This window comes from Fukomys damarensis, unplaced genomic scaffold, assembly GCF_012274545.1.
Source record: "Fukomys damarensis isolate Sample0158 unplaced genomic scaffold, DMR_v1.0_HiC HiC_scaffold_23, whole genome shotgun sequence".
NCBI classification, from domain to species: Eukaryota; Metazoa; Chordata; class Mammalia; order Rodentia; family Bathyergidae; genus Fukomys; species Fukomys damarensis.
Window position 1 is genome coordinate 20,030,950 of NW_022900935.1, and position 11,452 is coordinate 20,042,401.

The 11,452-nt window shown below is 53.5% G+C and overlaps 1 protein-coding gene across 5 annotated transcripts; it reads left to right on the forward strand.

Moving 5' to 3' along the window:
* The first annotated feature begins 1,120 nt into the window (after positions 1-1,120).
* Positions 1,121-10,838, forward strand: Znf683 (zinc finger protein 683). Of its 5 annotated transcripts, XM_010633163.3 has the most exons (11): positions 1,123-1,319; positions 1,872-2,038; positions 2,355-2,527; positions 2,682-2,745; positions 3,034-3,283; positions 3,533-3,606; positions 4,376-4,500; positions 5,102-5,306; positions 6,975-7,669; positions 8,708-8,836; positions 9,754-10,838. In XM_010633163.3, the coding sequence occupies exons 7-11, from the start codon at positions 4,387-4,389 to the stop codon at positions 10,150-10,152; spliced, it is 1,542 nt and encodes a 513-aa protein (XP_010631465.1). In that variant the 5' UTR covers positions 1,123-1,319; positions 1,872-2,038; positions 2,355-2,527; positions 2,682-2,745; positions 3,034-3,283; positions 3,533-3,606; positions 4,376-4,386; the 3' UTR covers positions 10,153-10,838. The 5 variants fall into 5 exon arrangements, with proteins under 5 accessions (XP_010631470.1, XP_010631465.1, XP_010631458.1 ...); XM_010633168.3 differs by lacking the exon at positions 8,708-8,836 and adding an exon at positions 8,870-8,962 and having other exon boundaries at positions 1,121-1,319; positions 1,872-2,527; XM_010633156.3 differs by having other exon boundaries at positions 1,872-2,527; positions 4,373-4,500.
* The last annotated feature ends 614 nt before the right edge of the window (positions 10,839-11,452 follow it).

Sequence of the window (11,452 nt, forward strand, 5' to 3'; positions counted from 1 at the left end):
TGAGACAAGGTCTTGCTGTGTATTCAGGCTGGTCTGGAACTCATGGAAATCCTCCTGCCTCAGCCTCCCAGGTTCTGGGATTACAGGAGTACACCACCACATCCAGTACTAAAATTAATATTCTTTTTTTTAATTAATAAAATTTATTTTTAGAGCAGTTTTGGGATCACGGCAAACATGAGCAGAAAGGACCAAGTTAACACTGACTTCTCATCTTCACATAAGCATAACAATGCCCTACTATCTACATCCTGCAAATGTACAGTGGTACATAAAATTAATATTCTTAAATATTCTGCAGGGACTTAAACATTCTGGACTCTGAGGGAGCTCCTTTCCAGCCTTTTGTTGAAGAGGGAAAAACTGGAGTCTACCTCTGTGTCCATTGGTAAGGGAATGCTACATAACACACATCCATTCCCCACAGTGAAACAGTGCATAGTCGGGAAAACGCAAGAGGCAGACAAGTGTGTAGATAGCATGACATGATGGCCACCATGCACTGCTTGATGGGGAAAGCAACAGAACAATACAGATTGTGTGGTCGCATGTTTATCGAAAAACAAAACTTTTAGAAATCCATTTACCTGTTTGCTGATCACAGCGAACTGTGGAAGGATAAACCCGAAGCAGTTCACAGTGACCACTGGACTAGGTGGAGGAGGGGAGCGTCCATTTCTTCCTTTCACAGTTTCTGTTGTCCGAAAACTACCACCAGCACGTATCATTTTGTAATTCACAGAAGAGGGATGGAAGGAAGTGGGCAGGAGGACCGGGAGACTGAGGACCCTGACACCTCTAGCCTGGCCCCTGCTCCAGGGGCGCCTCCTCTTCAGAGGGCTCCCTGTGTCCCCTATTTGCCCCACAGGCAGCTCAACTCCACTTCCCTTTCAGGCCCACTCTGGTCTCTGAGGACATTCTTAGCCTGGCGCTCTCTTCTAGGCTTCGGCAATTGCTCAAGCTTCCCTGTTAGAAGGCCACGGTTCCTACCCTGTGCTTCTGAGGGGATGGGACAAGGTGACATCACAGGCCTGTGACATCATAGCTAGGCCTGTGATGTTACAGAGCATGGAAGCCAGCAGGACGGGATCTGGGAGATCCTGGGCTCAGGAAGAGACTGGAGTGGGAACTTGAGGGCTGCATCCTCAGCCCACCTCCTAGGACATTTCCTAGCTGAGCAGGGGACTTTCAGGATTGGTGACTTAGAAGCTCCTATAGCCACTTCTCTTTCTGTTTTCTAAGCAATCATAATAGTAACTTTTCTGAGCATTGGGGGCTGTGCCCCCAGAAGGGGTGGAGTTGGCAGATGGAATCCAAAGGTGTGTGGATCCCCTTGGAGGTCTGGGTACCAGGGACCCTCGCTCCCCCGTGATCCTCAGAAAGGCTTGCTGGGAGTTTGGGAGGCCTCCAGCTTTGAAGAGTGGAGTTTTGGCGAACCCAGACTGCAAAGAGATCATGGGAAGAGCTCCTCCATTAATTGGAAGGATATGAGGGGGCCCCTAGGGGTAGGGGTTGGGGAAGGCTAAGAGGGTTGTCTTGGTATTGGTAGTGGGGCCTCAGAAGAAAGGCTCTGAGAAGCAGACGTGACGGCATGGGTGTGGTAATGAGGGCGGCTGAAATTGTCAAGAGATGGCAAGATCTGAGGTTTGGCACTAGAGACCTCTGGGATGCTTGCTGTGTGGCTCTGGGTGAATGGCTCACTCTCTCCCAGCTCCTGTGGATCATGGGAATGAATAATAAAACCAACTACACAGGATTGCTGTGAGGATTAAGTGAGATGAAGCATTTGGGGTCCCTTGCACAATTCCAGACATGTAGTAAGTAAACAGCTTGTAAAGCTAGCTATTTACACCGGTCCTTGTCTATTCTAGCCTGAGCCTGGTTGCTTCACCTTCTATTCCGGACACGTATAATGTGGGATTCTTGGTTGTAAGCTCATGGAAGCCATTTCAAGAGGATTTAAGAACGGAATTTGAGAAGATGCCGGGGAAGCATACAGAGGGCCTGGGAAGGTTGCAGAGCAAGGCTTGGAGAACAGGTTGGATCAAGGGAGTCTGGCAGCAGCTAGGACCACAGCCAAAATCCTGCCCCAGGACCAGCCCAGCAGGGACTTGGCAGCCCACGCTGAACCCTGTTCTTACCTCCTCTGACCTGGCAGCCCCATGTACTGCCTTGTTCACAGAGTGGAGGCCCCACTACCTGCCCCTCGGGGCCGCTGTCTTCAGCTTCACAGCATGGAGCATCTGAGCCACCTGGTCTGCGTGTGCCTGTATTGTGTGCTGGGCAGGGGAGGTTAGAATTAAACATCTGGCCATTTTGGCTTTGCAGTGGGAGGTGCTTTCTGCTTCCCTCAGTGCAGGTTGTGGGCCGTGCTCTGATGCTGGACATCCAAAACACCTGGCAAATGTCTACACGAGAAACAAAAATGAGCAGAGAATGATCCCTGTCCTTGAAATATTCACAGACACGTAGGGACAAGTTACACGGCAAACGGTCGTGACAGGAAGGGATGGAGGCCATGGTGGAGGTCAGTGCCAGCCCCCAGGCTGAGTCGGTAGGAAAACACTGTCATGTGGTCCTGGAGCGCAGCGGATAGTCTGAGGTGTCCCTGCATGTCCCAGGCCACCTTGGTAGCACAGTTGGGATGGGGTTGAATGACTGAGTGGAACTGTGTCCCTTAGGAAACTTGGACCCACTGGGTGAGGACTGTGTCTTCCTGGGCCAGACCCAGTCACAGGAACTCAGGTGAGGCCCCCAGGGCCCTCTCGTGCTCGTGGAAAAATGAAATGGCTCAACCTTCCCATTTCTTGTCCTGCCTTATACCCATTTTGTTGTGTCCTCGAATTATCTCTTGCCCTCTTGGGACCTCAGCCCTCTATTGGATTTGAGGATAGAATTTCTCATGATCAGAGATCTGCGATGGGACGAGGAGGAGGAAGTTGGGTTTGCTCTGTACCGGACCTCTGCTCTGTGAGGCCGGCTTCATGCTCTGTGCTCCGTCTCACCCCCATCTTCCTATGTGGCCTGTCCTAGCCTACGACCATATCTGCCTTTTCTGTCACCGTCTCTGCCTGCTCCTGACCCTGACGGTCACCATCACTGTCTTCCCTGTCATCACCTCCGCCTGTTGCTGTCTCAGGTTGGCCTGTCTGCATCCTCAGAACTCCGACTCCAGCCTTTGAACCCTGCTATGTCCCTCTCCAGCTCAGCCATCTGGGTTCTCTGAGAGCAGATAACACCTTACCACCATGAGGCGTTTACAGTCACGCACCCGTACTCTGAGGTGCCATAGCTCAGTTCGCTACAGTCTAACCCCACAAAGTCGTCCTGTAGAGTTGCCACGGGAGGTAAAAGGTGGGTGGAGGGCTCCCCCTTGTCAGGTCTCACCCAGCCCCCAGGCCTGCCTGACTGCCCCCCCCCCTTCCGATTTGAAGCAACTTCAAACGTAGCACCTTCCTGTCATCTCTCATACCCACTGGGGCCTCAGTCACAGGCAGCTGCTGTCCTCCTGCCCACCCTCTTCCTTCCTCAGGCAAGAGGACTGCTGCAGAGCCAGGTGCCGAGACACACAGGTCACCTTTGGGCTCACAGCACTTGAGGCCTGAGGTAGGTTTGGGGAGGAGTCAGCCAAGAGGGAAAGGAAAAGGGGCTTTGGAGGGCTGAGGCCCTGGCATGAGGGTTTTAGGATCTGGGGCATTTGAGGTTAAGGATGAAGAGGGTGGTCATGGGGAGGGGCTGTTTTGGACATTTGGTGAGCTGAGGTGGTCCCTCGGCTGTGTGGCCTCAAAATGGAAACTGGCAAAGAATCCAGGTGCTGACTAAGCAGATAGAGAGCACTCAGAGTGTCTGTCAGGGGGCCAGGGGATCCCTGGGGACTTTCAGCTCACTCAGACTTCCTCTCTGGTCAGGGAGTGGGGCCTTGGGCAGCCTGGGTGACAGGGCACTGTGGCTCTTCAATTCTCTGTGGCCCTGAAGAATATGCATGTTTCCTGGAAACCTCCAGCTGGCTTGCTGCCTGGCTCTGCAGCAGGACTTATGGCTGGGGAAGGAGGGCAGTGGGTGGGCAGCAGCTGCCTGTGAGTGATGCCTCAGTGGGTGTGAGGTGATGGGAGGGTCCTTCCTCTCTCAGGCCACCTCTGTGCATCTCTACTGCTTGATTAATTTTCATTTAATCCCCTTTCTATGCTTACTAGAACAACACTGACTTCTAAATATCAGAACTACAGGAGTCCTTACATATCAACTAGTCCAAACCTCAATTTTGCAGATAGGGAAACAGGAGAGGAGGGAAACTTTGAGGGAGAGCCCTTCCTAGAAGCTAGGCTTGTACCTGGAGAATCTTCACAGCTCCTCTTGACAGCCATCTTCCCAGCAGGTACCAGTGGCATGAAGGGAAAACCAGCTGCACAACTGGGTCGTTGCCACAAGACCAAGGCACTGGGGAACTCGGGGTGCTCCGTGACCCCCAGCCAGGATTTCCAGCTCTGCCAAGGTGACCAGGTAGGGTGGAGTCTCAGGCTCACTCTCACGGTAGGAGGAGATGCTGGGGAATGGGCTAGATCCCCACCTTCCTGGTTCGAAGCACCTCCTGCCCTGCCCTGGGCACATGGGGATAAGTCCTTGAGGTGCCAGAGACCCCGGCCCCATGCTTCAGGTCCTAGAGCCTCTTGTGGGCTAAAGAAGGGGAAAGGCCATGCAGAAGGATGGCTGATGACCATGGACTTGGGCTTGGTGGCGGGTATTTTCTGGAATTTACAGTCTTGGGTGAGGATTTTCCCCAAATTCACCTTGGTTGCATTCTATACAACACAGTAGATGGTCTGCGACACTCCAGAGACCAGGATGGTCAGGGATCAGGATGAGGTTGGGTTGGGGAGGGAGAAGAGGAGGTCCCAGGGCAAGGGGAGCACATCCCTGTGTGAGAAAGTCCTTGGGAAATAAACCTTTGGATGAGGGGAGGAATACTTGAGTGACAGCTAAAGGGAGGGGTTTATGGTGTCATAATTTCTCCCCTTTGGAAACTGAACTAGGGGTGGGGCAATTCAAGTGACCCACAGGTCCCAGGCCCCAGCCCCTAAGCCCCTTGCCCTCTGCCCTCTAGTTCTCCTCAGGTTACAGGCCTCTTCCGGACACAATGCAAGCTCATGGATCTTCCTGTGCCAGCTGGCCATGCCCCTTGACATGGGCACCAACCAGGTCCTCCCTGCTGGCCTGTCCTCAGCGCCTGGACCTATGCTTGTACGCTGTGCAGCTGGCAACCTTGGGCACAGCCCCACCAGGTCTCAGAGAGGACACTACAACCATGAGTAAGCCCAGGGCACGGGCTGGACCGGCACCTTGGTGGAGGACTGGGGGAGACAGACACGAAGAAGTTTCAGGATGGCAGGGAGGGGACTTGGGGTCACTGGTGAGGTCCTTTTACTTCTACCTCTTGTCCTGAAGTTCTCTGATGTGTTGGGATCTTTTCCAAGAGGGTGACAGCTGAGCCAGAGGAGGCGGGCAGTGGCTTTCTTCTGCATAGGAAGGGAACAGGTGTAGCTGAGGTTGCAGGGTGGTGGGGACAGTTCCTCGTTTGCTGCAAGTTAGGGAGCAGGGCTGAGAGTCCCACTTGTGCTGGTTGTGTCCCTTCTAGTTCCAGGACTTTGGGCACACCGCAGAAGTTAGCTGTCACTCATCCCTGCATTCTAGGTGTGCTACATTGTAGGGTACCCTTTCTTATGTGTCCGAGAACTCCTGGGGAGGTAAGGCCTATCCTGCCGTGTCCTTGATCCTGGAATGCCGGCACAGGACACCGAGAGAAACAGCTCAGTAAAGCTGGCCAGGTGAATAAATGAAGATCCAACCTGACGATCTATTTTTTAAATATTTACCTCTTTTTTTTCTAGTGCTGGGGATTGAACCTAGGGCCCTGCACATGCTAAATGCTCTACCACTGAGCTAGCCCCCTAGCCCTAGGGCTTTACTTTTTATTACTCCTAGCCTTAATGCCACCTCACTGGTGTTATCTCTGCTTCCCTTGCTAGCTCTTCCTCGTACCTTCTAAATATTTTCAAGCCTCAAACTCATCCTAGAGCCTCTCCTTCCCTCCCTTCCCCTTTTCATTTTCTCCCCTCCCGTCTTCTCTCCCCTGTTCTCTGTTCTTTTTTTCTGCCTCTCTCCTGTTCACTTTATCTTAGAATAGCACTGCTGGACTGAACTCCACCCAGCAGCAGGGACCATCCACGCCCGTGCTGTCCAGTACCACCACCCACTGAACACTTTAAATGTGGCTAATGCGACTGAAGAAGTGGACTCTCTATTAAACTTTTTGTTGTTGTTTGATTGTTTCGGAAAGGGTCTGGCTATGTAGTTCAAGCTGGCCTTGAACCCATGGTGATCCTCCTTCCTGAGTGCCGAGATTATAGGCATACACCACCATGTCCAGTTTCAACTTATTTTTAATATAAATTTAGTCACACGTATACAGCAGCTGCCACTTTGGACACACAAGATCTAGTGTCACCCTAATTAATTAATTTAGTTTGTTTGTTTGTTTGTTTGAGATAGGATCTCACTACGTAGCTCAGGCTACATAGCTCAGGTCTTGAACTCGCAGAAACCCTCCTGCCTCAGCCCCCTGAGTGCTTGGATTACACATGTGTACACCACCATACCTGGCCAGTGCCCAAGTTTATGTATCCAGCTCAGACCTCTCCTTCGAGCTCCAAACCAACTTATCCAACTGTCCACTTGACTTCTCCACCAGGATGTCTAATAGGCTTAATAACTGTTTTCTCTCCTTGAAACTGCCCAGCCCTACAGAAAGGCTAGCAGCTTTTAGTGGCAAGTGCAATAGCAGAAGTGCAGCAAGAGAGTCACCTTACCCGAGTTGCCCCCCAGCCTGCAGGCCAGAGTTCTTTCCCAGCCAGGCAGCACAGGGAACAGACCTTTACCCCAGGCTGTGGGGACCTGACCTTATTCCCCTTCCTGCTCAGAGCACCGGGCCCCAGGACTGCACACCAGCTCCACTGATGGTGAAAAGCTCACAGTCAAGTACCCACTAAGCAAGGACAAGATGGAAGGCCAGCCTGAAACAGCTGCCCACGGGGCCCCGTGCCAGTCCCTGACTCCTGGAAACAGCTCCAGTCCAACCTCCCAGCTGAACACAAAGATCCCCAGCCCCTCAGCGTTCCACCCTGGCCCTCGTTCTGTCCCCATCTCCACCGAGCTCCCAGTCCACTTCCTCCCCTTCTTCCCTAGGTGCCCACTTCTCCCGCCTCCGTCTCAGCTGTTCACCTACGGGGCCCTACCTTCTGTCCAATGTCCCCACCTCTTCATACTGCCCCAAGACACTGCCTACCCCACCGTGGCTGTACCCAGCTTGCTGATGACAGCCCATGAACCTGGGCGCTGCAGTGACCCGGAGCAGACCCTGCTTCCCAACCCTGGGCCCTTCCAAGCCTCTGGCCCCACCCTGCCCTCCCAGACCCAGGATCCAGGCCCCGGAGATGACCCAAATCCATCCCTGGGAATGGAGCAGGCTGACATGACAGCACTAGGGAAGCGGACCTCAGTGGGATCCCGGGCCCGGACCTCGGCCCTCCCCTACCCGCTGAAGAAAGAGAACGGCAAAATCCTGTATGAGTGCAACGTGTGCAGCAAGAGCTTCGGACAGCTCTCCAACCTCAAGGTATCTGCCTCCCGGCTCTGCTGCCCCCTCAGTCTTTCAGGGACACCCTTCCCTGTCGGTAGTTTCCAGAATTACAATCTGAGAGTTGGAAAGGTCTCCTGAGCAGCCTCTACCTAGCTCAAGGGACCTTGAACAGTTCATCTGGGGTAGATAGGGGATAAGAAGACACCAACAAAGTCCTCTCTGCCCTAGGGAGACTGTGAAAGCAGCTCGTTTAAGTTAAAAACAGGGAAACTGAGGCTCCTCGTGGGGGGTTTCCCCTGGGTACTATCATTTATTGGTGAGGCTAGGCTTTGATTTCAATCTCTCAAAAAAAAAATTTTTCTTTTGTTACCGGGGATCAAACTCGGGTCCTTGCATTTAGCAAAGCAGGCGGCAGAACCACTGAGCTAAATCCCCGGCCTCAATCTCTTAACATTTAATGCGAAGCTCTCAAACAACCACCAAGCTATTTCCCGGTTAAGTCTGTTTATTTTGTTTGAAGGTCAAATGGTGGAATGGATGGATAGATTTTGGCGAGTCCAGACCACAGACCAGACACAAACCTCTCTCAAGAGGGATCCCACAAATCAGCCCTGGCGGTGTTGGCGTCATCTCCTGCATTATCCAGCAGGGGGTGCGCGTGGTCAAATCGCTCTGTTAATGGTGAAAATTGGCCCCCGCCAAAAAAAAAAAAAAGTTACGGCTGCTGGTTTCTCAAGGGCAGGATTTTTTAAACGTTAACGAGCATCACACAACCCAGACAGCTAATAAACTTGCGGATTTCCAGGCTCTGCCCAGAGACTTTGCCTCATCAGAACTAGGGTAAGGCCTGAGGATCTTCATGTCTGACAAGCCGCAAGATGCTGCTGCTGGCCTACAGATCATACTTTAAATAGCATCGCAGGGCAGGAGAAGAGTGAGAGTATTTTAGAGGTGACAGCCAGGTCAGGAGGGAGGATCCAGAGGTCCTATATGGAAGCAAGCAGAGATGTGGAGAGGATCCGTGGCCCTGCTGTGGCTCCTGGCAGTTGGCAAAATTTCTCCCACACCTGGCAGGTCCACCTGCGTGTGCACAGTGGGGAGCGTCCATTTCAGTGTGCCCTGTGTCAGAAGAGCTTCACCCAGTTCGCCCACCTGCAGAAGCACCACTTGGTGCACACTGGGGAGCGACCCCACAAGTGCCAGGTGAGACCCTCCTCTACTCCCTGTCTCCTGCAGCCTGGGGAGGAGCCCTACGCCCCTGGAAAGATGGCACCTAAGCATCCGTGCCCCAGTCCTCTGAGCAAGGGGAGACCAACAAGGAAAGACGGGGTAGATCTAGGAATGGGAGTTGGAGGAAGATGAACATAACCTCTCTCGGGTTGAGATGAGTGATATTGGAAGAGGGGCTAGAGATGTATATTTGTGGAGGGAGAGTAATGAAGTTTGGGGTCCTGGAGAATTCACACCCAATACTCAGCTCCCAGGGTTGTGGGACAAGTTAGGGCCAGAGTGTATACAGAGTAGGAAAATCATTAAATCAATGTAGATCCCTTCTTCCAGCCAGACCCTATCCCTTGAGAGGGCAGAGGGCAGGGGTTCTCTCAGTGTAGTAGTTAGGAGTCAAGGCTACTGAGTCAGGCTACCTGTGTTCAAATCCTAGCTATGCTCCAACTTGCTGTGCGATCTCTGGTTAGTGGCTTTACACTGAGCAGAGTCTCAGGACTCCCTGGAGCAGACAGACCATGACACTAATTCCTGGCATGTTCAGCCCTAGTTAATGTTTACTGCATCTACGGATGCTGCTATGTGCTCAATGTGATTATCTCATTCCGTTCACCCCAATATAGGAGGTTTGGAATTGATAGTCATATGTTATTGAATAGAAAAGGAAAGCTCAGAGAGAGCTCTCTCATACAAGATCACATAGGGAGTAAAAGAAGGCACTGACCCAGGTCTGCTTAGCTTTCATGTGATAGATACTGTAGGTCTCAGGGAGAAATCCTCGGGAAAAGCTTTCTGGCCTGCACTGAGAGGGAGCTGGGTAGGGTACACTTCTAAAATGGGAGTGGGGAGAGCCAGCCTGGAGGACATAGCTGAGGCCAGTGTCCTTTTCTTGTCAGATGTGCCACAAGTGCTTCAGCAGCTCCAGCAACCTCAAGACCCACCTGCGTCTGCACTCTGGGGACCGGCCCCTCCAGTACCGCGTCTGCCCGAGCCGCTTCGCACAGAATGTCCATCAGAAGCTGCACCATCAACTGTACACGCCTCAGCCCTGCAGCCTGGCTCGCTCCCACTTGTCCCTGGCCTCTCTCACCTGCCTTGCTCAGTGGCACCAGCAAGCACTGGATCTTGTTGGCCAGCCCTCAGAGAAGCAGATGGGTTGGGATGTGGACAGGGTCAAAGGTGTCCTTGGTATCCAAGGGAAAGCAAGTGCAGCCAGCCTGAGCCAACACTGCTCAGGGGAGGAGGCATGGGGGCATGGGCAGAACAATGAAAGGATTTTCAAAATGATGAGTTGAGGCTTCCAGTGCTTCCACAGTGAGGGGGTCACTGGGTACTTGCTGAATTTCACACTTTACCCAAGAGCAGGTCAGAGGACACAGCCAGGAGAGCCTGTGCATGGGTGGGTACCTGCAGCCATCTACCTAAGGCTGGGCTTGGGGTCTGCTCCTTATTGGTGACCAGTCCAAAACCAAGCCCTCCATTTCAGATCGACAGTTCAGCCCTTCAGGACTCTGCCAGGTGCAGGTTGTGCTGCCCAGGACAGGGTGTTTTGCCCTCTTTCCTGAACAGCTTTCCCAAGACCTGTCCATATGTCCATCTGCTGCTTCCTGTCACCTCTCATCTCAGTCCCTCCTCAGTCACCAGTGCCCTCAGCTGATCCATCCTGCCATAGTGTGCTCCTCCTCGTGAAGGTAGCATGAAAGAGGACATAAGATGTCACCTCCCACTCATGACCCGTAGGCACGATGCCCCCTGCATGCCAGGATTGGTTACCACCCAGGGCAAAGGCTAAGAAGGTGCTGAGTTCAGGGGCTGGGACTCTCCCGAGGCCTATCTCCCTTTGGACCCAGGAGATCTTAAAAGTTCAAGGTGTCCCCCCGCCTCCCCGCCCCCCGCAACAGTTGGAAGCGTCAGGTGGGAAACATCACTGCCGGGAGCCAGGAGGCCAAGGTTATAACCACAATAAATGAAGACTATTATTGATGACTAATTTTCAGACAGTGTGGGGTTCACCCACCGACTTCCGGAAGGAGCATCTGCTCTGGGTGGCTCCAGGACAGAAGCCTCGCAGGGAGACCACCACTGCGGGGCAACAGAAACGTGGGCTTCGACTCCACCACCAACGGAGGTTGCAAGCTCACACTTCAACCCTGTGGCCCAGAGCCGACGCCCACCCTCTGGTTAGGCCCCGCCCAGTCGACAAGACCACGCCCACGCAGGCTCTAACTCCCCCTCCCTAGCCCCGCCTCGGGTCGCGACCTGCTCTAGGGAGCAGCTTCTCATCCGCGCGTCCTCGGTTCCTGCTCTCCCCAGTCCCCCAGCCCTCTCTTTCCACGCCCCGGCTCCCACAAGGCCAGCTATCCTGGTGTTCACTAGATCTGCCCCTATCGCCTCCAGAGGCCTGAAGAAGCACCCCACACGGAACTGCGAGCAGGGACCGGGGTGTCCCGGAGCTGCAGTCCCCGAGCGCATCCCGGCTCAGCGCTGGGGCAGGATCTGGCTCCTGTCCTGGCCGCCACTCTTGCGGGCGGGGCTGCTGTTTGCTCAGGGTGGGTGGGTGGGGCGGGCGGGAGGAGGAGGTCTGTACGGATGGAG

Bases quoted from the DNA above. Each gene is read 5' to 3' on its own strand.
- Znf683 (XM_010633156.3), top strand. From the start codon at position 4,387: ATGAAGGGAAAACCAGCTGCACAACTGGGTCGTTGCCACAAGACCAAG. The intron at 4,501-5,101 runs GTAGGGTGGAGT...TCTGCCCTCTAG, and splicing joins AGCTCTGCCAAGGTGACCAG to TTCTCCTCAGGTTACAGGCC. The intron at 7,670-8,707 runs GTATCTGCCTCC...CACACCTGGCAG, and splicing joins GACAGCTCTCCAACCTCAAG to GTCCACCTGCGTGTGCACAG.